This window comes from Diadema setosum, chromosome 22, assembly GCF_964275005.1.
Source record: "Diadema setosum chromosome 22, eeDiaSeto1, whole genome shotgun sequence".
Taxonomy (NCBI): domain Eukaryota; kingdom Metazoa; phylum Echinodermata; class Echinoidea; order Diadematoida; family Diadematidae; genus Diadema; species Diadema setosum.
In genome coordinates, this window is record NC_092706.1 from 374,176 (window position 1) to 400,724 (window position 26,549).

At 37.6% G+C, this 26,549-nt stretch overlaps 1 protein-coding gene across 1 annotated transcript; it reads right to left on the minus strand.

Moving 5' to 3' along the window:
- Positions 1-223: 223 nt before the first annotated feature.
- LOC140245526 (uncharacterized) lies at positions 224-26,549 on the minus strand. The gene is made up of 12 exons (XM_072325090.1): positions 26,376-26,549; positions 18,720-18,858; positions 12,666-12,831; positions 12,026-12,286; positions 10,943-11,060; positions 8,543-8,652; positions 7,403-7,551; positions 6,183-6,290; positions 5,202-5,332; positions 3,892-3,998; positions 2,558-2,739; positions 224-661 (listed from the first exon to the last, which is right to left on the minus strand). Exons 1-12 carry the CDS (start codon positions 26,524-26,526, stop codon positions 634-636), a joined length of 1,650 nt encoding a protein of 549 aa, XP_072181191.1. The 5' UTR covers positions 26,527-26,549; the 3' UTR covers positions 224-633.

Genomic DNA, 26,549 nt, shown 5'->3' on the forward strand with positions numbered 1-26,549 from the left:
CCACTAAAGTCTTGGTGTACCAGTGGGAGCAAAAATCAGAAGTCTGGAGCTAACTGGTGCACGATTTAGCAGTTCTCCGGTATTTCCTTTTCTAGCTCCCATGTCTAGTTGGACATTGTCAAGTGTTTGGTTTGCTTGATAGCCCAACATTGTCCCTTCTGTACAGAGCATATATCTCATGAATATGCTGCTGGGTAAAGAGAATTTTGAGAGTATGGACAGGGTGATGACAATTATCATGTTTCAGAGATAACATGGGACCAAGGGTAATGAGGAAAGGTCTAAAGAATATCTTGGGTCAAGAAAAAAATATGAGACTACGAAAAAGCCGTGAGAAAATGGCTTTTCATTTCATCAATACATGTCAATGACAAGTACACTCAACACAATGTATGCAGTCCATTTTGGTAGAGCTTTAGGACAATATACAGTTGAGTGTATGAAGAGGTTAATATAGGCCATCAGTTCCCATGCATGTATAACTTTACAGGTGGAGTGTAGTCAAACTTGCACCACTGTGCTCCTCTCAAGGCACTTTTCTTCTGGTAGTACCCCTGACTGCTAACATGGTGTTGCCTCTCCCATCATTCATAGACATCTAGGACTCTCTTCAGGGCCTTCTTAGGACTGTTGTCATGACAATGTTGAACCAGGTAGGTTTCTGGATAAAATGTTAAAAGAAACAAAACAATGCATATTCATCAATTTGCTTTACATCCTCAGTGACCACATCATTACCCAATCTTTCCATAGTTTTAACACAATTACTACCACCTACCACAAAACAATGATGTAGATATTGCACGTTTGAGTGGACATGTAAAAGTGTGTATAGACCCAGTAGCATGGAGGTACAATGCAATGGGAAGGTTGGCCAGACTCGGATAGGCCTATATTTGGGAATCCCCACAATAGATTGTGTACAGCTCTATCACTGATCTGTATGTATAAGTACACACACAGTTGACAAATCTTGACTGGAGTTTAATGTTACCGATGAAAATATGCTCTGATGCACATATTCGCTGACACAGTGAAACCCCATTATAACGAGTTCGCTTATAACGAGGAACCGCTTTTAATGAGGTAATCACGTAGGTCCCATATTTCTTTGAGTGTAAACCTATGGTAAAATGGATCGGTTACAACGAGTTCGGTTATAATGAGATTCCAGTTATAACAAGGACATCTTCGGTGCGTCATGATAAAGAAACACATAAGCAATTTGATCGGATACAACGAGGTTCCATTTCTTGACCTGCTGTGATGTGCACACTACGTAAAAAATTGCAGCCGAAATAATTAATGAAATCATCGTGATGTTCATTATTATTTCAAACTGTATTTTACAAATGAATAATTTAATTCTTTCAGAATGGTCCATTATAATGAGGAAGAGATAGGCATAAAAAGGATCATGAATTCAACCATGTCGTGTACCTTTCAAGAACGCATGTACAAAATGAGAAGAGATTTGGGGGAGAAAAATACAAAATGCATTTTCAACCCCTGCTGGTGCAAACATCATGGAATTAAATAATTAATGTAATCATCGTGATCCCGCTGGGCCCACACAGCATAAGATAAGTTGAATAATGCATGTTACTCTGCTTGCACCCATGTTCAGAAAAAAAAACAAACAAACGTTTTTAATACAATGTGATTTTGTTTATTAATTTTATACTGTGTTTCACAAACGATATTTTCATTCTTTCAGAATAGTTCACTAAATAGGTGTAGAAAGGATTACGAATTCAACCCTGCCGTGCACTTTTCAAGAATGCATGCACATCACACGCGAAGAGATTTTTCAGAAGAAAAACAAAGAATGTGTTTTCAACCTCTTCTTTTTTTCTAATTTCTTTTGGTGTCAACTCACAAATGATTCCTTTTTATACTTTCTCAGTAATAATGATCCATTCACTTGTGTAATAACAACACAAAGACTGCTCATAAGTTTGATTGATTGGTTTGTGATTCCATGCTTATGTTTTTCTTTGTGTTTAGTGCGTACGGTTATAATGAGGAACCGGTTATAACGAGGCAATATCGGCAGTCCCACGGACCTCGTTATAACGGGGTTTCATTGTAGCAATTCTATCCAGCAGGCCTGTGCTAGGTGTGTTTTTTTTATGTACATTGGTGGACATTGAATGGAGATCAATTCATTAAGGTTTACCCTCTCTCCTCAGACTACCAGGTATTGAAACGTTGCTGACGTCATGCAGCATGCTGAGAGCACAAGTGACCACACACAAATGCTGTAACTCATTTTTAATATACACCACCATCATATCATTTCGCTGGAGGAGGGCAGATCCCAGATTCACCTTGTCATTGATACAGCTCTAGCTGAAATTTTTCTTTGGAACCAGGAGATTCATGCTGATGTATTTCAGAGTGCTTTACTTATTTAGCAAATTTTTGCAAGTTGATCAATATTTGAAAAACTACAATGTAACAACATCACAAAGAATATCGCCTCTTCTTCACACAAATGCATTGTATAGCATCTCAACATCAGTAAATCTTTACCATGAAGTCCAGGTGATTTTACCTGTTTGGAAGTTTCTGAAGAGTGGAACTGTCCACTGAAATCAACCTTCTGGCTCGGCCCGGTCTTGTTCTTCTCATCTCTTCAACATGCTGACCGGTCTCTGGGGTATGATGTCCAGTAGGTTTGACCCCATGGGTGGACACACGCTGTCTGGTATCACATGTCTTGGGTCTCTTTGAAGGCTGGAAGATCAATCACCATCGGTAACACATCTTACATAATTAAAACGGTCACATGATAACAGCAGCAGAAATTAATACACACACTGCTGGCAGTTTCCATTCTCACACTGGCAACAAAACACCACAAAACAATATATTGGTTAATTCTTTCTTCAAGCTACCTAGGCATATCTGACATATAATATTTATCAAGAAAGAGTTCTGTTTACACAATGTATATTCTTGTGGGCATATCCTTTGATTTCACCTCATAGAAATCCAACCACTGATATTGATTGTTTATACCCATACATCTTGCCTGTGGTCTTGAGCTTGATACATATTTCAAGGAGTGTTTACAGGTGCATAATTGTAAATTCAGTGGAAAGTTGGGTGCTGATGTGGTTTGAATTAGCTTTTGTGTGTGCACCATGGCATGGCAGTCTGAATAAATTGCTAGCTCCCTTGGGAGTAGAGCGTGAGAATTATTACAGTCATTGGTTTAATTCCACTGACTAGGGTAGTAATGCACTTTGAGCACCAGAATATATTGCAAGTGTGCAATATAAGATATATCAATATATCATTATGCTATCACTATGGAAAACATACAACCCAATCATGTCTAAAACATGTAAAATTGAACTGATGAACAACAAGTGGATCATGGGGGGGGGGGGGCAGGGAGGACACAGAATTTACAAAATGCATAGTTGACATCCAGTTAACCTTATATAAGTCAATTAATCACCTATTAAAGTAGAAGGTCTTTTCAAGTCCTCTTCTCTTTATATTCTATTGATTCTAATCCCTCATAAGTTGATTTTTTTTTCTCTAAATTGAAGCTATTTCTTCAGTCCAAATAGATTTGACTTGGGCAAGGTTGACTGTATTTACTGTTTCCTCTTGGTACATTATTAATGCAAACTGAGCATCTCTCTTACACAAGTCTGCCATCTGAAGAGTGATCACTAGACCATTTTATGCAAATTGTCTCGAAACATACTTCCAAGGTCAAAATTGCTCAATGTGGAACATCCCTGCATTGTTTGTACTGAGCCTGCACTGAGTGCAGACTGTGTTTACACCCCTCACAATCTCTTGAGTTTAGCTCATGGACACTGGTTCACAACGGTTAATATTTGTCTGAATGCAGCTGGGCATGTTTCCTACCTTTCTATTGATAACTGTCATCACTTCATTCACAGGAACAAAGACGCCATGGTTCCTTGGGCACCAAAAGTATCTTCTGCCATGCACAGTGCCGTCATGTTTACCAACTGAAATAGAAACAGAGTCAAACTTGTTGAAGTGCCATTACTGGTTAAAGCTTCATACACAGATAAACATCACTGTCGCCAATGCATAATCAGAAGAAACTAGGAAGTAAGATCTTTGTCCCCAGTAAGTGATAGCCTCGATCAAAAGAGGTCAGATATTGAGGCATTCATATTCCACACCAAGTTCTGTAAATGAGCCTAAACATAACATTCTAAATTGTACACACTTAAATATTGATAAGCTCATACTGTGTATTCAATTAACTTAACCCATTAAGAACGGACTGGTTTTGCTACAACATGCATTTTCCATAGACACCTGCCTGAGTATACTCGGAACTCACCCTCAACGGGAGTGTTTTTTTCATCCACTGATGCAGATATCTGGAAACTTACTATCTATGAAATACAGATCATCCTAATCCCCTTAATCCCTTATAGCCTTAATGTTGGATTGACTGAGGCACATTGCTATACCAAAGTGGGCTGGCTAACTTTACAATTGCAAGGTCAAGTTTGGATGTTTGAATTTTTAATTCAAGAGTTTGAAAGCAAAAGAAAAAGCTCATTAATATACTGTATATGCCATATATTTCACGAGTCTGAATTTTCGCGAATCGGGAATTCCCAACGATTTTGCGAGTGGTTAAATTCGCGATTGTGGAGTCTTGTACTGAACGCAGAAGTGTACACGCCTACGTCACATTCACATCGGGATAAGAGTCAATATTTTCATGTGTCTTTAATTTCGCGAATAGCGCCTAACTCGCAAAATTTGCGAAAATAAAAACCTCGCAAAGTATTCAGCGTATACAGTATGTGGTATCAATCGAAGACAATATTTAATACTACATCACATTGAAAACTAACACTGTCCTTCCTGAGATACGAGAAGTGACATTACCACTGCCAATATCGACAAACATCACTCTGGCCATCTGGAGCAGTGATCTCATAGACTGTGCAAACTGAATGCATATGAATAATCTATAATCTTCAGGGGCGGATCCAGGAATTCTGTAAAGGGGAGGTGCCTTTGCAAAATCAAAGGGGGGTGCACGCCCCCAATTTTTTCTTTTTATTTCTTTTGTTTTAACCAAAAATAAAGAGGGGGCGCACACCCCGTGCACCCCTCTCTGGATCCGCCACTGATCTTCACCATGAAGGGGCATAGAGAAAGGCAGTGTATGGATTAAGTCTCACCAGGAGCATCAAGGTGTATTCCAACGTAGACAGTACCAGGCGAAGAGCTGCGGTCAAGATGACCAATATACCTCACATGTCCAGTTCTCTCTCCCTTTATTAAGACATGATCATCCAGTCGAATGGTGAGACTGTAAGCAAACAAGAGAACATGAAATATGGAATTTACTACATCATTCCCATTAAAATAGTACATAATATGTTCATATCTGGCTCACCCTGACAATGAGAAGAAAAGCATTTCAACATCATGTGGGGATATGAGCCTGCACGAGTGGATTCAAACTAAGAAATAAGGTCAATGCCGACATACCAATTATCCATCTCACTGCTAAATAGAGGGAGACATACCATGTGCAAAGACAGTGTTGATTGCCTCATGAAAGGTATAATCAGATCACTTTTGAACAGATTGTAGAATTTTCCTCAGACTTCACTAACATGTATGGTCCTACTAATGTGTATCCCTTTACTGAATCCACTTGGGGGTAAATTTCCCTCTAAAGCACTCATATGTATTTGAAATAGCACGAAAGTAAATTACAAACTAGTTGTGATTTCATAATAAAACAAAGGGTGACTCGCTGATACAAATCATAGGGCATAAAATGTCAAGACAACATACTTCCTTCCAAACAAACATTTGAAACTTTAGTCTCTTGTACCAATGTTTGTTTTTTCCTGTGTATTCTTGAGCACATATTGTCTCTAAAAATGCTTTATTTGTAATTTTTGGATTTTTTTTGTTTCCACGATGACTACATGTACCAAATGGACGCCGCACAGTCATTCTGAACAGTCTCCAACCAGGTTCCTTCTACATTTTCATTGACAGCATTCTTGTCTAAAGTACTGCAGATGACCTGCAAACAGAGTTTGTAGTTGGAGTAGGATTTGGAGCATGACTGTTTAAATGCTTCTGATGAACATATCTTGAAACATCATAGCATGGCAATGACAGATTTCAAGAAGAGTTCATACTTTTCGTCTTTCATGGCACTGGACTCCGATGACCCTTCACCCCTACTGCTGGTTGAGCTGAGGTCAGAATTCCTTGGGCTGATACGAGAATTGGGAATGGCAGGTAGGCTAAGGAGATACAAAGAAGATTGTGAAGACTTTAAAGGTCCTGTTTACCTTTGGGAACAGTGATTTTAAAAAAATTCAAGATATGACATTTAATGCATATGTGTAGGTCTGTTGTACCACAAAACATGCTACCATACAATACCATACAAAATTTTTGCGATAAAGCCTAAGTTAAATATAAGGAGATATTAATCTTTATTTTTCTCAATAAACTGTAACTGTAGACAGTTAAGTCTGGAAACATTTTTATCATAACTATTGTTCACATTTTGTATATTTAACAATAATTCACATCCATTTTACCGATTCAAATTTTTACAGTGATTGTTTGCATCCCTAACTCACATTTAAGAATTATTTTAAAGCAAGAATGCTGGGTTTTTGTTTCATCTGCAAATGGTAAATTATGCCTTTAACTCTTTATGTGCCACGTTCGCACGTCCCACTCAGTCGACGGCGTGCCAACTTCGCATATTCCGCTCAAACGCACAAACCCGCCCAAACCGATCCATTAATCGCCAAATGCCACAGTACAATGAAAGCGTTTCATGCAATCCCGTTCCTTCCGTCTATAGCTTGCATTTTATGTGGTGAATGACTAACAAGCAATAGTAAATTCATCAATTTCCAAATATGTAAGGCAGGGCTCAATATTAACATTTTTCTCTGGTGGCCTGAAAAAGCAATGTAATGAAAGGAATATAGAAAAGAATTTTGAATTTCAGCTCCCAATCCGGTCACCAAAAAATAACCTTTTTAGAAATTTGGTGGCCCGACATCAATTTTTAGTAGCCCCTGGCCACCAGGCCACCACGAATGTTGAACCCTGTATAAGGTAATTTTCTATTGGCATCCCATGATGTTAAATGAGGGTGATGTAGAATTTTGACTGACTCCAAACCAGAACATTTGACATGATACTGTAATATGCATAATCACTTCAAAATGCTATCAACTTGTAAACCATGAAACATTTGCTGTGACTTCTCTACTTCTAATTATAATTCTTGATCAGTGACAATGGACCTAAATTTGGTTGGAATGCTGGCATTAGCAGACATACATCAAAACAAACTTTCTCAAGAGCTGAGTAGGTAAGTTTGTCTCCTTACCCCTGGGTAAAGTTAGCATCATGTTGTGTTTGTGAGAGGGGGGAATGGGGGAGTTCTGTAACCTCTTGGACACTATGACTCCGCCCCCTCTTTAAGGCGTGGGTGGAGGCTGTCTCATTTTCTACCAGAACTTCACACATTGCAGGTGTCTGAAAGAAATGAGAAAGCTTTTCTTGGTCAGGAACTAATATAAGAAGACAAAGAAGAAGAAGAAGAAAAAAATGCTTTCAATACGATGACAAAATTAAAGAGTATCAATACCCTGGAAATCAAATTTGTGTACAGCTAGAGTACACAAAAGAAAAGTCATAATGCACCTGTAATAGCCCCAGAGTGTATACATGTACATTCAATAATCATATATGATCATATATCACATGATAGGGGACCGCTTATATGCTTTTCTCATGGGAGAACATTTATGAGTTAGCAAAATGCAAATGAGGGAAGTGGTGCTATTATCAAAATAAGGACATGATCTCTTGGAATGCATTGCATTCAAAGATGTACAAAGACGCATATATTTCATAAAGTGTGTATCTATACAAACTTACAGTTGTGCATATAGCTACTTGAGTTTGTCAATTATTCACTTGTTTGTGATGCTGCTGTGTGAAGATAGTCACCATGGAAAATTTAAGATGAAAATTTGCATCAACCTAAAAGTACATTGCCTTACCCATAGCATGACAGATTAATGACTTTTGCTGTTAGCATCAAATAGAATGTTCTACTAAGTTTAAATTCTCTTCTGGGGGGATCATAAGTCTCTAGATGAAGTTAAGGGACTTAAAACATCTATTTATATCACTAAAAAGCCTTAAGATGAAACAGTCTGAATGTTCCATTCCACGCTATGCGGTGGATGATACACAATTTGTAAAACAGAAATGAAAAAAAAAACACAAAAACATGCAAGCACTTAAAAAATGAATCAAACATGAACCAGGTGGGTTCAGAAGATAGCTGCAGGGATTTACAGCTCAGAGGACATGGGAGACAAATAGTCAGAACATCAAGCATAATACACTCACATGTCTTGACATTTACTCCATTAAATCTTTGTCATACGTCTGTCTGTATGATAAATTGTATGATCATGTTACCTCTGGTATGCATCTCTCTACATGCAGTTCTCACCTTGTTTTCACCAGCTGAACATGGGTTGACCCTTGACCCTAACCTGACCTGCTCCAGCTCTGACCTCAATCTCTGAAGTTCTAGTTCCAAAGCAGCTCTTGCTTCACAGGCTGTTAGGAGGAGAGGAATAGAGGGAAAGAGAGATAGAATGAGATGATAAAACAGCCAGTACTTAAGGAGTCAAACAGATGTCAGTGAAACCTAATACTCCCAATGTGCACAACTGCCACATTCAGTGAACTTTCTGCAGTTTAGAAGGCATCTCTTACCCTGCAATATGCTTTACTTGATGAACAATTCTTCCATAGTTAAGCTTTCATGAAAACAAGAAAATCTGCCATTAAGTGGTAACTTTATCTAGATAGTGCGGATAAAATGACATCTGAGCAAAAAGACTTGTCTTCTTTGGAAAAAAAAAAAGAAGACCTATGAAATGACTAACACCAGGAAGAATATAAAATATCAGAATAATCAATAACATAGATCTCATCTTTGACAAGTGTTAATACTTATTACCATGCTCTCTACTTTGAAAAGAGTACCGCAGTTTTGATTTGTTGATGCTGCATTTTTTTTTTCTGCAAGTGACAAGTCTGAGGGATGTGAACTTTTATTGAACTTCCAACATTCTTTTGAGTGCTCTGACACTTTCCAGAGAGCACTGCAAACTAAGGACAGGTGATCCAGTGGCACATATGTGACAGTGACTGGCATACAACAACTCACAAATATATTTTATGCAGCCATACTAGGCGGGAACAGCTGTTCTGTGGTATGACTTATCAATAAAACATGCAGAAGCTTGCTGGTGGCTGGAGCCAGAAGTCTGACAGTTGGTCTAGCAGACGACTTTTGTGCTTGCAGACCAACGTCAACCTAAAATTTGACTTGTCCTTGCAAACTTAATATAATTCCCAAGCAATGCCCTACTAGGTTTAGGATTAACTGTCTGAGCATTCCCTCACTTCATTCACTCTAATGCAAAGAATTTTCTTTATTAGCTTATCCTACAAGAAATGTATTCTCCCATTAAAAAACTGCTGTACTTACAGCATTTCACAGTTGCAGTTATACGCACTAAGGTTCAATGAATATAGTTCAATAATTAATATCTCAACAGATTTCCATTTTGCTTTCTTTATTTTTAGTATGAACTGAGACCGCTATTCATTATGTGAAAGGGGAATACAAAGTTCTACCAACTTGCATTAGCTGTTTAGCAACCACTTCTGTCACGATTCGGTATACGAGACCTAATTCCTCTATCCACGACCCTCACGTCTGGCCTCAAACAATGGCCGCTGGATGAAAAGATTTCTTCTTAGAAGCCATAATGCCGTGCCTTATCCTATTTGGCTCTAGCCACACTGAGATAAGCCAGCCTGTCCTTCACTTCTGGGTATTTGACCACATATCCTGGCAAGATTGTGTGAATCTTTCAAACATCGCTTCACTGTTTTGACCACCAGTGGCACAATTTTGCAGGACTCTTCTACAAATTAACATCCCTGCTTCTATAATATGATCACTCTCCATAGAATTAAATCATCAAAGGTTTCAAATCAATAATTTGTTTATGAAAGTTACTGCATCCAAAGCCTTTTTTATACTTGGTAATGACTGGATATTTTTTAACCCATTGAGGACGGACTGATTTTGCTACTACAACACACATTCCCTATAGACAACTGCCTGAGTTAACTCCTCCTCAACAGGTTAATACTTGATGTTGCCGTACACTTGTCCTCATCTAGGATGTGGCACATAATTTAATAGTTTACATGAAGTAATATAATTATTTATCAACATTTTAAGCATTAAATCATAGAACTCTTTGTATTATGACGTATGTGCATGTTACGTGCATTCTCCACATGCAAACTTTGGTACGGTTTTGGTCTGGTTTTGGAGCACATCATGAAGTGGTCCACTTTAGGAGAATTTGAGCACTCCTCTGCAACAAGTATGGTATGGTTAGATTTGCATTATGAGAGCGTTTCAATGCACCTGAAGAGAAATTTCTGAAGTGAAGCCTTACTTTCTTGATAGATGATAAAGGTCCAGTCTCTAAGGAAATCTATGCAAAAATATTCAACTTCAGTCGAGGTGAAGAACAGGTCCAGTCTTTCGTAGAATCATGACATTGATGCCTTATTTTCTTGGTTAAAAAAAAAAAATATTGGTCATGTCTTAGAGATTTTAAACAATGATTCCTTACTTTCTCAGTGAATAATCAAGGCCCAATCTCTTGGGGAATATTGTACAGTGGTGACTCATTTTCTTGGCACAAAATTAGTTCAAGATGTTGAAAAATTAAAAAAGTGTATGATGCATCAATTTCATTGCAGATATGCCGGTCCTCGACGGTCCGGTCTCTTATCTTATACAGTGACGTCTTACCTTCTTGGTACTGGTTATGAAGCCTTGTTTGGCAGCCTTCCTGGTCCAGGGAACACTGTGTCTGAACAGACCGAGTCTCGTGCGCCGAGTGGTTTGCAGGGTTTGATGCTATGCTGGCCTGTAATACCAAATAATGAATGGAGAATGAGTCAAGCTTAAACTTTTGAAGATTAAAACACAATACTGTAATGAAATGATTCTCACAGACTGTACATTTATAATGTATAATACGACATGTAAATACAGGCTCCAGTGGAGAGAGGATGAGAATGAACACATGGTGACCTACACATGTGACATGCTTACTCATCACTGAGATTCAGCTATCATGGGGATCAGATGCAGGTCAGATCAGGCAGGTGGCTGGGGAAGGCAGCAGCCTGCCTCTGACATTTTGTTTTCACAGTCCATACCCACAGCTTCATAGATGAGTTGTTAAGTTGACTTTGTAGCCCCTCAGCTACCCACCACCCTACCCCTCTCAAAACAAAAACTGATGTGTCCACAAGAGCTCTTTATATGTAAGTGTTTGAGTGTGAATATAGCATGCTGTATGTGAAAATGAGTGTGTTTCATTGCCTAATTCAAATCATCCTTGCTTAACCATGTTTTTGCAATCTATTTTCAATGAATACACAATAGACTTTTCTTGCAAAACTGAATGACACTAGAATTGGAAGTTACACAGATCTTTTCGGTGTTACAAAGTTGACCCGTTGCAGACTAGTCCTGAGTATACACAATCAGGCGTTTATGGAAAATGCTAGTTGTAGCAAAATCAGCTTGTCCTCAATGTTAAGGTACAAAAGATTCTTGTACCTTAAAGGTATTATTCTCCACAGGTACACTCCTGAGGAGGTCGAGCCTTCTCTCTTCACTCTCCTTACTCTCTTCTGGTTCACAGTCCTTTTCAGGACTCACACATTTTCAAGAAAGAATACCTCAACTCTCACTTACTCTCTCTTGTCACTCCTTTTCTCACCTCTCCTTCTTCACTTATCTACTATCTCCTCTTCCAACAGTTCTTTTCAGGACTTACCACATGGTGAACAGTAAACCCATCTTATGGTACAAGTAGCCTACCTGTAAGCTGGCAGCACTGGCCACCCGATGTACCTCTGCCGTCACAAGATGCTGGTTAGGCAAGAGGGATGACACTGATACGGCTGATGTCTCCCCTGGTTTGGGGGAGGAAGGTGGGTGTGGCTCCACTGGCAAGGCGGGGTCCATGGAGCCACAGGAGGCACTGGATATCTCCAGAGAGTTGGGGAGTGGTGGAGAGGGGGATCGGGGTGAGGAACATGGGCTACATGGAGAGCTCAGCTGGGGTGATGCTGGCTGCTTCTGTAAATAATGTCAAAAAAAGAATACATCGGTATCATTTACTTTTCAAGCTGCTAGTAACATACACCTGTACATGGTTTTATGACAGACAAAAAAAAAAAATGGCTGTCATGAGCCTCATCTCTGCACACATGCTAAGATGGACCCAAATCTACTCTAATACTTTTCCATCACTATGAACTATAATTGCAAAATCACCTTAAAACAAACAACCATCAGGGGAATGTTATCAATTTCTTGCCTGGTTATGTATTCCAATACACAGATACCTTTAAAAAAAGAAACCAAACAAACAAAACAGAGATATTGTTGAGTAACCACACATGTGGTAGATGCAAACTCTTCATTCTGAGAAGCACCTAGGAAAATTCTTACTGACCTTTAACCTCCGATTTCCCTGTCTCGATATCAACTGCCCATCTTTGAAAGGGATGGTTGGGCTAGTAGAACGACTTGTCCGACCACTCAAGCTAGAGACATGTGTCACCTCCCCATTTCTTAGTCTTTGAATTTCAGCACGTTGTTTGCTGATTGTCCGTTCAAGTCTGTATGGGAAAAAGAAAATGACATAAGATGACAGAAAAAACAGTGATTAAAATATTACGCCAACATAAAGTTTGAATCACTTAATCCAATCCCTGCAAGATTCTCAACTTCAACCAGACTTTGTACAAGAGTCACTACATGTAGCTTCCCATGGGTGATGGAGAAACATCACATACTGCACTCAAAAGTTTAGAAACACACACAAACACTGTATGGATCATACATAATAATGTTTTTAACCTGGAAGGAAACATGTGCTTTTTAGATGTATCTTTATGTCAACTGATTTATTTGTCCAACATAGGAAGCAGCTGGATAGCCCTGTTAAGTGCCCCAATCTTGTAAAGAGCTGGTCTGCTCAGGAATCCAGTAATTATGAAAAGACAACAATTCATTGACAAAGAGATTATATTCAAGTAATACTGGCCACTTATTGCCTAAATCAACCTGCACGGAATATAGTCATTATTGTAAAAATATCTGTTGTAAAATGATTAAAAAAATCTGAATATTGCAAATTAGCATGCCAGTTTGATCTTTATTATTGGATTCTATCTAAGCACAGATGGCTAAAATATTGTTGAACACCATGTACGCTAGAGAACAAGAATGCCATGAAGGAGTATAATGGCGAGTATGATTTTTCAAATATTACACAGGAAATTCTTCGTCACTCCGATCTTTGGAAAGTTTCACGAAGTTTACTAGCAGAAATGTGTTCTGGTTTAAAGAAGAGTTCAGTTTTTACTTGGTGGGATTTTCAGACATGACTTGGGAATCAAAGTTTTTGATTTGTTAATCTCCCCTTTTCCAGTCCATTTTGTTGGAGCAATGTAGAGAAAGGGAGAGATACCTCTCTGTATGAGACAAAAATATAAAATCTGGCAACACAAAAAAAAAAAAAAAAAAAATCACTGTGAGCCTGTTTGAGGAAATTACAGTGTTTACACACTTGATGGTTGAAAGTGTATCAACATGATTGCAAATACTTCAAAAGAAACCTCGGCTTTTCACATTAAAGAGACCATTCTCTTCAACTGGTTCCCCATAAAGTGGGTCATATTAAATGTATGCAAACAAGATCACAAATACAGGATACAACTACAATGCTACACTGCTATGCTATACCATTAAGACACTGAACAGAGGGAAAAAGTGCACGAAAATGTTATTTTGTTGGTTTATTGGATTAGGGAAAAATATTTTTTGTTATTTCCAGTTTACCCAGTCTTCACTCACTTTCTTTAGTTGTGTTTAATTTAGTTTAGTTGTGTTTCTAAACAGGCAATATGGTGGGCCAGCTGAGTGATTGTAAATACAATCTACTCGCCCTTCAGCAAAGTTCGGTTGCCCATGGTAGGAGGGCATATGGACTCTCCAGCACCCAGCTTTCAAACACATCATATTCTATACTCTCAACAGTCCTACTTTACATTGTGCTCTGACATAATGTTCAGTACACATGGGGGCCTCATCCTTACTTAGAGTAGAATACAAAGCATAGAGCAAGGATACATAATGGAGGCTAGGTGAGTTGTTACACTCCCTACATCACTTCAGCATCCTAAAACAAGTATTCTTTCTCCCTCTCTTCCTTTTTTCAAACTTATGGAGTCCATGTGTTTTGAAAGCTCGTATTTGTCTTTTCCACCCCGAAAGCTGGAGCAGCAAGAAGTAGCCTCCACTAAGCCTCTCAGTAAATAACAGTTGATGAGATTGCTAGAGGACGGTAGCATCTTGTTTTGGAGGCCCGACAACTGCAGCTCAAGCATTTTTTCCCCCTTACAGGGTCGAATAATACCAACCAAAGTAGGCTTAAAGGTTGTAGCCCCTCTTGGTATTGAAAGCCATTGGAGTGCACACTATCACATACATAAATGTACAGTAGATGCAGGCCTTGTAGATCTGTAAAACAAGGAATGTTTATGTGCATTTTAATTTCACGAATTTCACAAGAGCCATCACTCGCAAAATTAAAGTGCATGTGAAAGCTCTTGCCTGCAATACGTGTATTTATATGCATTGAAAGCCAATGGCATTTCATGAAAATTTCATGCTGATGCTGCGGAAAAGGCTGTTGGCTCCAATATGAGAAGAAAAAAAAAATGTCACATATAATCATGCTCAGTATGTAGGTAAAGAGTGGCAAAATGTGACATTAAGATATTTCAATCTGACCATATCTGTTATTTGAAGCAGTGAAACCCAAAAACCTTTGCTTCATTTTTGTCATCTCTTTTTCACAATTTGCTTATAAATAAATCATGACTTGAGTTATATGCACATAATTTTGTAGGACACAGAGTTTATTTTACCACACAAAAGAAAAATCAGAGGCTGATGAAGTCAAAGAAACAATTGGCAGATGTGAGTTAAAACAACAGGCATGTCATCTGGATATTTAAAATAGATTTTGTTTGTTTGTTTGTTTGATTTTTTTTTTTTTTTTTTTACTCATGCCAACTCTTTGAACAAGTACTAGATTTCTCATTGATTCTATTGAGTTTCAGATGCTCAAAGGGTACTTTATACAACAACAACAACAAAAAATTGTTATGGTATGTTAAAAATTACTTGAGAGCATTTGGACATACCCAAATGAGAAAATCAATGTTTAGCATGGGTTCTCCAATAACACACAGGTTTCCCTTAAAGAGAATAACTCATATTGCTTGAAGACTATAGGTGCCAACTTGATGGAGACTCAGTCTCACTGGTTGCAAAGATGTCTCTGCAGTGTCAAAAATGAAGTTATGTTTTCAGAGACTTTTTTGAGTTTTTAGCTGGTATCAGGGACATCTCCACAACATCCCCTTTAGTTGCAGCCATGTTGCAGAGACTAATTTTGTCTGTGACTGAGAGGATCTCTTGTTTGGAGCCCGCTGAGACTTTGCCTTCGTGAGACTGCAAGCCACTCTTTTGTCTTTCAAGTCAAATGACTTGCAGCAGTCATGGCAACATCTTCTCCAGTGAGATAGGCCCTTTTCTTGGAACTCCGAACAGCAATTTGTGGTGTCAAAATAGGGAACCGCTATGAAATGATTTCATTCATACTCTTCATGCATAAACCATGACAAACTCGTAAGGAGATTGCAGTTTGTCTTATATCTACTTTGCATTTTGGGTCCAATATCAGTGCATGGAACACCACATTCTAGAACTTTCAGGTGTTTTTTGTTTAAACAATAAAGAACCCTATCAAAACTTCCTGCTTGAATCACATGACTTTTTTTATGTCAATTAGAATAAGGAGTAATGTTCCACTTTAAATCCAATGACTTCATACCATGTGATCATCCCTCTTGTGCTAATAAAGTTGTCTCTAACCCACTGAGGACAACTCCCAAGTATACTTGGCAGGTGTCTACGGAAAATGTGTGTTGTAGCAAACTCAGTCCATCCTCAGCGGGTTAAGTGTTCACAAATGATGAGCTAGACCAGCACATGGCTCATCACATACTGACAGGGCCAAAGGTCAACTGAACTGTAGTATAGTCACAGTACTCTTCAGACTGGTATGGTGCTTGCAGAGGGTTCCTTCTTCTGAATCAAGACCCATTGAGGAACAAGTGGGTGGTACAAAAATGGGATAACAATTGGCTGTACCAAGTTTTACATGTGTGTCAAAGGCAGAGGGGGCGGGAGACTGGGCAGTAGGACCCTTTGGTCACTTCATTTCCTTTGACCGTTGTATGCAGGAATGCCTGGTGCAACAAAACTCAACAAACAAGACTAACACAAACCCTTTTCCACCTCAGCAGCATAAGCCACAGTGGCTAAACTCTTTCCATCTGAGTTTTTCCCCCTTTAAATCTTCCTTCTCCCTTTCTCTTCAAAATGCAGCAAATTCTTCATCCCACATGGGTGTGAATTTTCTGCCTCCTAGCAAGAGCTGGTGAAATGTCACTTTGGTCTGCACACCATACAGCTCATTGCAAGCAACACTAATGGCTGCATTTAGGTTCTGCATTTATGGGCCTGAAAGAGTGCTCTGAGCTGAAAGAAAATGCATCTACTTGTAATTTTTAGGGTGATTTTCCTGTTCAAATAGATGCCAAACCAATTACGAACCATTCAGATCTACTATCTGACTGTCATAGTGACAATATGATATTTTTTCTATGGCAGTTGAGAGCTTGTAGAGAACACAGATTTATGCATCACCAGCTGACCTGACTTGTGTAATCAAATCACAGCTTTTTACTGAACTCTTTTAAAGGCCTAATTTACCATTTGCAGATTAAACAAAAACCCAACATTAGTACTTAAAAATAGTTCTAAAATGTGAGTTAGGGATAGAAACAGCCAATGTAAAAATTTGAATCAGTATAATCCATGTTAAGTTTGTATACAAAATGTGAACAATAGATATGATAAAAATGTTTTCAGACTAAACCGTCCATGGTTTATTGAAAAAATAGTGATATCTCTTTATATTTTAGGCCTTATTTTGAAAATTTTGTATGGTAGGATATTTTGTAATACTGACCTACTGACCTACACAGGCATCAAATGTGATATCTTGAACATTTTCAAAATCACTGCTCCCTAACGTAAAGAGGACCTTTAATGGTTTATTTGACAACGTTGATCACACATTGTCATCAACTAGAAGACATTGAAGGCTGTGGACCTCTTTTATACTGACAGAGACCTACAACAGAGATAGACTGCTTATGTGAAATATACTTAATAGATTTGTGGATTCATCAAAGATACTAGTATTTGCCTGCAGTAATGATGGCAAAATCAACATTGACACAGCAATTGACAATCTTTTATAGCATAATGCAGTCTTTCTTGTTCTTTTAATTCTTCAATAGATGCGTAAATGGATAAATTAATCATTTTTTATTATCATCACAATTATCAATGGAAGATATCTACCAGTACTACAAAATATGAAACTTACAAGCACATCACAATAGAAAACAATCAGATTACATTGTTTTAAGAAAAAAGAGAGGAATGATTCAATTTTGGGTTTTATACAGGGCTGAAAATCATTTAATATGCATGTATGTACACAGTTTTCTGAATGCATGTATGTTTGTATGTATGTCAGCACATGTATGTGTATGTATGTATAGTATAAATGCATATTTGTATGTATTGGTAAGTCTGTATACTATCTGCATGCATCACATTGTATGCATTCCTGATGTCTTTAATTAAATCTTGATAAAACAAAAAGAAGTATTTATGGCAATTTTCATCAAAGGCTTATATATAAAGAAATATAGCTTGATACGGAAAATGTTTAAAACCCATCATAACATGAAGGTTTATCTGGACTGAGAGGAAAGGTCTTGATCTTGTAATGGGCTTTAAATTCAAACTGATAATCAAACTAGTTTGAGAATATATCTATCACAACTTTCCCTTCTGGACTATTGACAAGGGAGGTTTCACATCGTGGGCTTCAGGAATCTGGCTTGGAGATGAAACAACTGACTGAGTTCAACTAAAACGAAAGCTTGTCTAATGATCTTTTGATCTGAAGATATGAAACTTTGATGTTCAAAGGTATTTCTGTAAAGTTACAGTGCAAAATTATGCTATCACTGCCATTGATCTAAAGATTATTTTAAGTAGAATATGATTCCTGGCTACATGAGCTTTAAAACAAGTTGTTGATTTCATGACATTTAAATTCCTCATAGACTCCGTACAGGCATGCCTAGGCATGCCTACTGTAGTTAGTGTCTGCGGCACGTTAACCCTGTCTATGCTTTGAGAGTTGACTGGCACAGATAACCCCATAGCACTGTACACACAGTTCAAAGTCCCTTGCACAGAAAGAGATAACTTTCACACAAGACATACTTTGGTATGTTTCTGTGGAGAACTTGCTACTGTATAGCCATGACTTTCAGACAATACCAACCTGAGCTTGTTTCTCAGTAGAGAAGCTACATCAGCACATAGGTGAACGATGCCTCGTCGACTGCCGTTGACAACAAAGGCCACTGCCTTCGCTGCTACATCCTTGTCTTGCACAAGGTCTGTTAGTCCTGCAAGGGATCCTGTCAAAGAAAACAACAACAAAAATATCATTCTTAGGAAGTGTTACATGGCCCTGAATCAATTGTGACAATTAGTATGAACTTAGCTATGATCATAGTGGATTTGGAGTACTAGTATCAGAGTATTTCACCCATCCATCATTGACTGTAGAGGGCTCTTCTGGAATAAAAGGGTGCATCTATCAACTTTCAGGGAATTTTGGGCAGTTTAAAGTTGAGTGTTGCTCTACCAGGGCTGATCAACGTATACCATCAAGATCAAGACAACATGTGCTACACTGTGCTGAAGTAGTATGCTAATTTGGAATTGGTGTGTTACGTACTTTGGTGCCGATGTGTGTGTGTGTGTGTGTGTGTGTGTGTGTGTTTGTGTGTGTGTGTGCATGTGGCTGCCATGTACCTACCATGTTGTTCTTGGCAATTACAAAGTACAATGTATTACAATAGAGATGCCATATGAAAATCAATGTCTTTCCAATTTCTATACACACAATCATATGTGTACACAAAATACTCTAGAGCATTTTATTGACTTACTAAGAGAGGGTTTACATACATGTACATCAAAGCTTGGCAACCACAGCCAAGATTTATCTATTCTATTAGGTTATCTCTAACTTTTGATATATTTTCTATCGGAGGTATGCAAAATAGCATGCCATAAAGACAGAACTTTCCAATAAGTATCAGATAGCTGCATTAAAGCATTCAGAAGAAAAAAAAATAATCATACAATTTTTGAGATGTGTTATATGGCCTTAAAATGGGGTAAAAGAACCAGTGAGCTCAGTTGCAATACTTGGATTGTGCTTGCAATCATGCTATTTCATGCCACATTCACTGTCAAACTGCAAATTAATGTCACAAAAGTTACGTACACTCTATGGCAACCATCATAATAACCTGTTGAAGACTACAAATTGTAGTCCTGAATATACTCAGGCAGGTATCTATGGGAAATGTGTGTTACAGCAAGATCAGCTCATCCCAAACAGGTTAATTTAGGCAGTGTGACAACATCATTCATTTGTTTGTAATTTGGACCAGCTGTAGAGGATGCACTATAACATATACTCCATGATCAGAATGATGATGTTCAAAAGTATACAATTTCAGTAACAGTGCAATAATTATAAAAGTACAACATTGAAAATGCCAGACTTAATCTGATATTAATACTTACGATAATTCTACTACTGGTGATGATGATAACAATAACCATTATCAGTCTTTATCACTATCTTTGAATTATTTAGGTCTATACAGCTATCTTTCTGAATATTACAGAATATGTGTATCACTGCAATAACCATTATCATTTTCGAATTATATAATTTCAACTATTGATCGCTACTTATGAGCACTGCTATACTATAATAAGTGATAATAGAAGAGCTATATTCATTAAAAGTTTGTATCAATAGTAACACACTTTTCACAATAAGATTATAGGATGGGAGGTTATTGAACTAGAGGGGTTTGTTCTGAAGAATCATTCATCAGGAGTAAGATGTTATGAGTAAGATAAACATGACATCCTTCTTCCTTCTTAATGAGGAGGATGATGGATGATGTCAGGTTGGGTCAACAAGCTATCATCGCCATGACAACGATATCATCGACAGGTGCCACAGGATAACACAAAGTCTTCCTGCCATGTGTGGTAAATACAAATAATACACAATTCACATGCATGCCCACTCACATGGCTTGGGCTGAACGTTAATACTTTGGAGCAAAACAACATTTTAAATGTACAATCTCTTTAAAGTAATGCTCATGTAGTTGACAACAGCTTATTGTAGATATTGGGGTCTATGGGTGGTACAACAGACATTAAAAAAGGTGCGGTAAGGAAAAATCTTACATCAAGTAATTGTTAAACGACACCAATTTTCTGTCATTTATCTCATAAAATCTCTCTCACCATTAAGTTGAATGCCTTCTATACTTTGGGTTTACCAATAATACCAACTCTCTCCGCACTATGCATAATGCATTTTGGGATAGTAGGCACTGAAAGGATGCATTTTGGTGCAATTTGACCATTTTATAGGTAACATCATTTTTCTTATGGGGTTATAGTTTATTCAGATTTCAAATTTCATTTCAGTTCTATCTTTAAGGTCAACTTTGGCATAGTGCCGAGTTTCCCTGCAAACAATACTGTGCAATGACATTTGCACCAGCTATTCAAAATAGTAGCATAAGAATTGGATAGAAAGTGACTCTGCATAGTTAACAACTTTGTTCACACCTTGTTCTTGCTGTTATTGTGAGGTGAGGCTGGGAGAGCCCCTTTCTCTCTTGTGGTCAGGATTACTGAATGACCGTACATGGTGCAGAAAGTATGTCGGCTACAGAGGTTGGGCCTTTCCACCTAGCCCAGCGGGAGGTTTCCAAGTCTACACTGCCATCACAGGTTTTGGCACAAAAGTTGTTTTTCATCAATCCTGAAAGGATTGGTATTGTGGCTTTGACTTTCCTTGAAGGTCTTGTGTAATAACTCAGACTGTGGGGGAACTTTTGTGGCCTCATCCTATTTCTTCAGGCAAGTTTGTGTGGTGACTATTCTTTTCATGCCCTGTAAACAAGGCGTACTCTAAACTTCACAAGTTATGAATGCATAGGGCAGAAAAAAAAATGCATGTAGATTATGGACAAATAATTGCTTTGATATGAATCATTGCCAATTACTTTGCATTTGTTATAATACAAACAGCTGTTATCTGAGTGACTTTTACCATGTAATGATACCCTACACCTAGATGTCAACAATCTTAACGAACTCAGCCTACCATAAGATTGTTACCAAAAAAAAAAGATAGATAATATTATAATTTTTTTTTTTTTTTTGCTTTTTATTTCATTCAATAGCACCCACTTTAAATACGAGTCATAAAGTATGAATACTTTAGAATGATATTCAGAAAACTATTTCTGTGACTTGTTAGGTAATTCAACTTTTTTGTATCAGGTTGCATATATTTTTCTTGTTTTTAATAACATAGACTTGCATGTCGAGGGATACAGAGGCAAGCCATATAAAAGACTGGATTTTGTTAAGTCACTTGTAAATGTGTTTGATATCCGTTACCTGAGCTGTTTTGGCAGGCCATGTCATTCACAGGAATAACTTTAACTCATTGAATCCTAGTTGTTTTGTTCAATGCAACATTCTGTTTATCACATCCCTACTGCTACACCACAAACTGATCATTCTCTGCACTAGATAGGTTAAGTAAATTTTGACTATAGGGATTTACGCTCTGGCCAAGTGAGGGCGAATAAGCTTAGGGCTTGCTTAAAATCCTCTAACAAGGCTATAAAAGAGAAGTTTTTAGGTCAGAGAAAGAAAAAGAAGAGCTTTGATATTTTTTTCTTTGTGACTCCATGCCATACAAGCTCAGCAGAGCGTATGATACAAGATGGTTTGGAGGGCTAACCAAGGCTTAGTGAAAAGAAGGGAACAAAGCTAGAGGCACAGTTGGAGCAAGGCAGAGATAATGCTGGCTGAGATTTAAATAGCGTTTTTCTTTTCCCGTTCTCTTTCAGCTGCTTTCCAATAGCCACCTCTTGCTCAATATGGTAAATCCTTACAACTACAGAGGCAAGAATGCTGTCGTCTCTGTGTGGCGTAATCTTTTTCTCCTGAGCTCTACAAACTGTGTTTGGTAGGGAATCTGTCCACAGAGAAGTCCGCATGACAGAACATGGAAAAGAAATGTGCACATTTGATGTACTAACAGATTTAACTCATCCCACACTGCACAATGGCTTAAAAATTGAGTTATAAAATGAAAATTGTACCCCATTTTGTGTGGATAACAGAATTGACATTCCATCCCAAATACAAATTGACTTCAGGTACAGAGTGATATTAGACTATTAAAGGGAATGGTTTCATAATATTAGACACACACGAGGGAAAGAAATAAATGAAAATGTAAAGCTGAGGTTTTATCTCATTCATCTTACAAGTACTTTATTCAAATACGTTCAAAACTACTGAACACTGCAGTCAGAGACCCCTTTCCTTCAAAATTAACAAGTCATAATCTTCTATTTAATTTACTTTGATCATTTTTACAATGTCTCTTCATGGATATATTTTCGCCTTTCCCTGCACAAGAGCATCTATTCATGATGGATATCAGTGCATTACAAGTGTTCATATTATTATTACTCAATTTTAAATATCTTTTCAATATCATTATAAAACTAGAAAATGAAACAGTTCAAATGTTTCATGAAGAATGCTATATGCTTTATCTCCCTAGACATCATTCCAATGGGGAATTCCAGACAATTTTCATAACTTCACATTAGGCAGTATAAATCAATATTACTATAGATTTGTGGAATTTATCATGGTTCTTGAGAAGATGAACCAATACTTTCAAAAACCCAAAACAATTACACTGAACAAGGACAATGACATAGGAGGCTCAAATATTCCATCATGTAGGAATGTAATTTATTACCATACCACTTGTTTATCAACCTGTTGAGGACAAGTCCCAAGTATTATATTCAGGAAAGTGTGTATGGGAAATGCGTGTTGTGGTAAAATTTCCCCTGTGTAGAATAATTATGCATGCTTTCTTCTTTTGTTCTGCTTCCCTGAGTATCAAATCATGCATTCTTACGCATATACGATGTGAAAATGCTGCTATGTCATCATCATTGTTCATTCTGACTTTTCATGAATTTTGAAAACATTCTTATTCCTTGTTGCAATTACTATAAATTCTGAAACTCTGTACCCAGTATACCTGCTTTATAGTTGTCCAAATGCAAAAGTCTGAAAATTATCCAAAAGTCTCATTTAACTTCTGCCAATAAGAGCAGGCTGCTTCTAGACAATATGAATTCTCTTACAGTGTACATGTTGCAATACTTATTCTTACCCACAAGGACCAAATGAAGACCATTGGATGGTATGCCCAAGTATTCATTACACACTATGTAGCAATTCTAAAGCAGACTCGCAAATTGTGACATTGTTTTCCATTCGATATTCTCAAGGTTTTCTTCTGAAACACAATTATCTTGCCAATCTCAAAATGTACTGTGCGTACCACCTTAGAGCTAGTATCTAAAATGATGTATAAACTTAGAAAGTTGTGCTCTTTTCACATTTTAAAGTAGACCATCTTAATACTATCAATGTATTTTCAAAGTGAACTATAATACACAGGGTTAGTAAAATGTTCATACTCTCCCTTTCAAAAGACAAGATCGCAAACAATCTTTCCTTTTAATCAATACCAATCAGTGGTAAATATGTTTAGCTTTCTATTTGAAGTTCTAAATCTTCGGGGGTTTACCATTTTGTGTCAGTAACAAGTTTCTACACATATCATGTGGCACAGTTTCCTGGTTTTCACCAATTGTTGTCGTCTCTAATATGTTTGTTTTTCCTCTCCATGAGCTGTTGTAATATATAGCAACTTCTTCCACATAGCTCTAACATCCATTATATAGCTAAATATCGATAGAACTATGAATCAATCTGTTCATATGCACATTTCTATACATTTGATGAATAAATGTTATAAATTACAAAATACAGAAAGCTAAATAGAGGGGTGTATTGACAGAAAAACAGCTACCTGAATCTGAACTGAGCTTTCTACCATGACCATGACCAACCACCCACAACAGGTACATTATCTCACATGTATGATCTTTTATTTGCCCTCTTTCCAATGCAAGGCACACTAGTTGTAATAGTGAATATGATGTGATTTACTCATTTTAGTCTTCCATAGCAGGAAATACTCAAGTAACCCCTTTACACTCATTCAGTGGTGCAGGTAATATGAATTACTCTGGGACAATAGTGATGAGCCATGGCTAATTGGAAATGACTGGAACATATGATTGTGATGTGTACAGCAAATCATATAACAAGACATAATTTGTAATCATATATAAACATGCATATTAAGAAACCTTATGCACCCAGTGTTTACCATGGCTCTTTGAAACTGGTCTGGACAAGTTTTGGAAGAATGAATCTATCAGGTTTAAGTTTGACCTCATTCCATCTAGCAATGACAGGGCCAACTTAAAACATTGACTAAATCTGGATATGAATATAGAGGCTAAGGCCTAAGCCTCTGTTCAGAGTTATCTACAGGTATCCATCCAGGTAGGTAAGGCATCCAAATTCCTATAAAATTCTAATGAGCATTTAAAAGATATGATACCATATAAGACTCCAAGGTCTGACAATCATATCTCTACATATCTCCTGTACTCACTTTGTCTTTGAACTCTTTGTACTTAGCATCCTGAAATTAATTGTAATGGAATTGAGAATTTAGGAGGAAAGGATGGTCACAGCTTGATATGTAAAAGATGTCTCTATACCTAGAAATTTGAAATGATCACCTCATATTTACTTTCCATTGGTTCTTTCTTTGACCTCAGGTTGACACCTTTTTGCTTATAGCATTTTGATTGGTTGGTGTAGTCTATGATTAAAATATGCAAATGGAAAGAACCCAGTGGGTTCTGAATAAGAACAGCCTACCACAGGAACTCACTGAGAGAGGACCTCCTTCTTCTACCTCTCCCTTTTGCTCTGAATGTTTGTTGGAGGTTGACTAAATGCTGCCCAGCTTGTCGAGTGACTTTAAGCTGATGATGATTTTGGACACCAGAATGAGTGTTACACTACTGTTATTTTACTTGACAGTGAGATAAGATAAAGGATATGAGCTGACCTACATCCATGTTTTATATACAAGTTGTATATACAAATATAAATATCTATTATATATATTTATATTTATATATATATATATATATATATATATATATATATATATAATATACCTATGGATAACGCATATTATAAAGCAACAAAGTTGAAGTTAATTCTATTATGTTGAGACCGGAATACTACAGGACCAGTCCTCTACTTCTGTATCAGATGTGATGTGATGTGATGTGATGTGATGTGATGTGATGTGAAGTCAGCTGTCATTATGCACAATAATGATGATGATGATGATGATGATGCATTCAAAAGGCAAGGGGGTAATATACTGATAACTACATACCTATTTCTGCAGATTTCAAAATTATCTAAGTTCACTGACCTTTTGGCACGTTCAACAAACTTTACACTCTTTTATGACTTGTCCATTAATTATTAAATTACAGTGGGATTATACCTGTCTTTAAATACCAGTAGCAGATTCCTATATGTTGCACATCTTTGCATAAGATGCAGATTTGCTTTGCATACAATGTGCAGAGGTGGGAAGAGGTTTACCAACACATGGCCACATATTCTACCCTTCATATTCAGTGTGCACTGTAAACCATGAATCCAGGTCTGGTCTGAACGAGTAATGTACAGCTTACAGACTAATTTCAGCACAAGTTGGGGCAGTGGTGGGACCCGAGTGTGTAGTTCTACGGGAACTGCATTTCTGTTGCACCTGTTTCAACTGAAAGTACATTTCGTATGTAACGTTTGCTATAGATGCTATGCGACTTACCGTCTTTGAGGCCCAGTAACAATGATGCCTCTGTCCCCCAAATCTTGGGGAACGATCCATCTGGGCTACCTACAGAACCTGAGCTTTGTTCCGAGCCAGATAGATCCATTTCTTCCCTGTCGTCACTAAGATTGTTCCCGTCCACCATCATCGCCAATTTCCTAACTTTGCCAT

What these genes read in the sequence shown, in the direction of transcription:
- LOC140245526 (XM_072325090.1), bottom strand. Translation starts at nt 26,526, where the DNA reads ATGATGGTGGACGGGAACAATCTTAGTGACGACAGGGAAGAAATGGAT. An exon ending in GTTACTGGGCCTCAAAGACG is followed by an intron (nt 18,859 to 26,375) that starts GTAAGTCGCATA and finishes TTTCTTTGACAG; the next exon opens with GATCCCTTGCAGGACTAACA. An exon ending in GTTCAGCTGGTGAAAACAAG is followed by an intron (nt 7,552 to 8,542) that starts GTGAGAACTGCA and finishes CATTTCTTTCAG; the next exon opens with ACACCTGCAATGTGTGAAGT.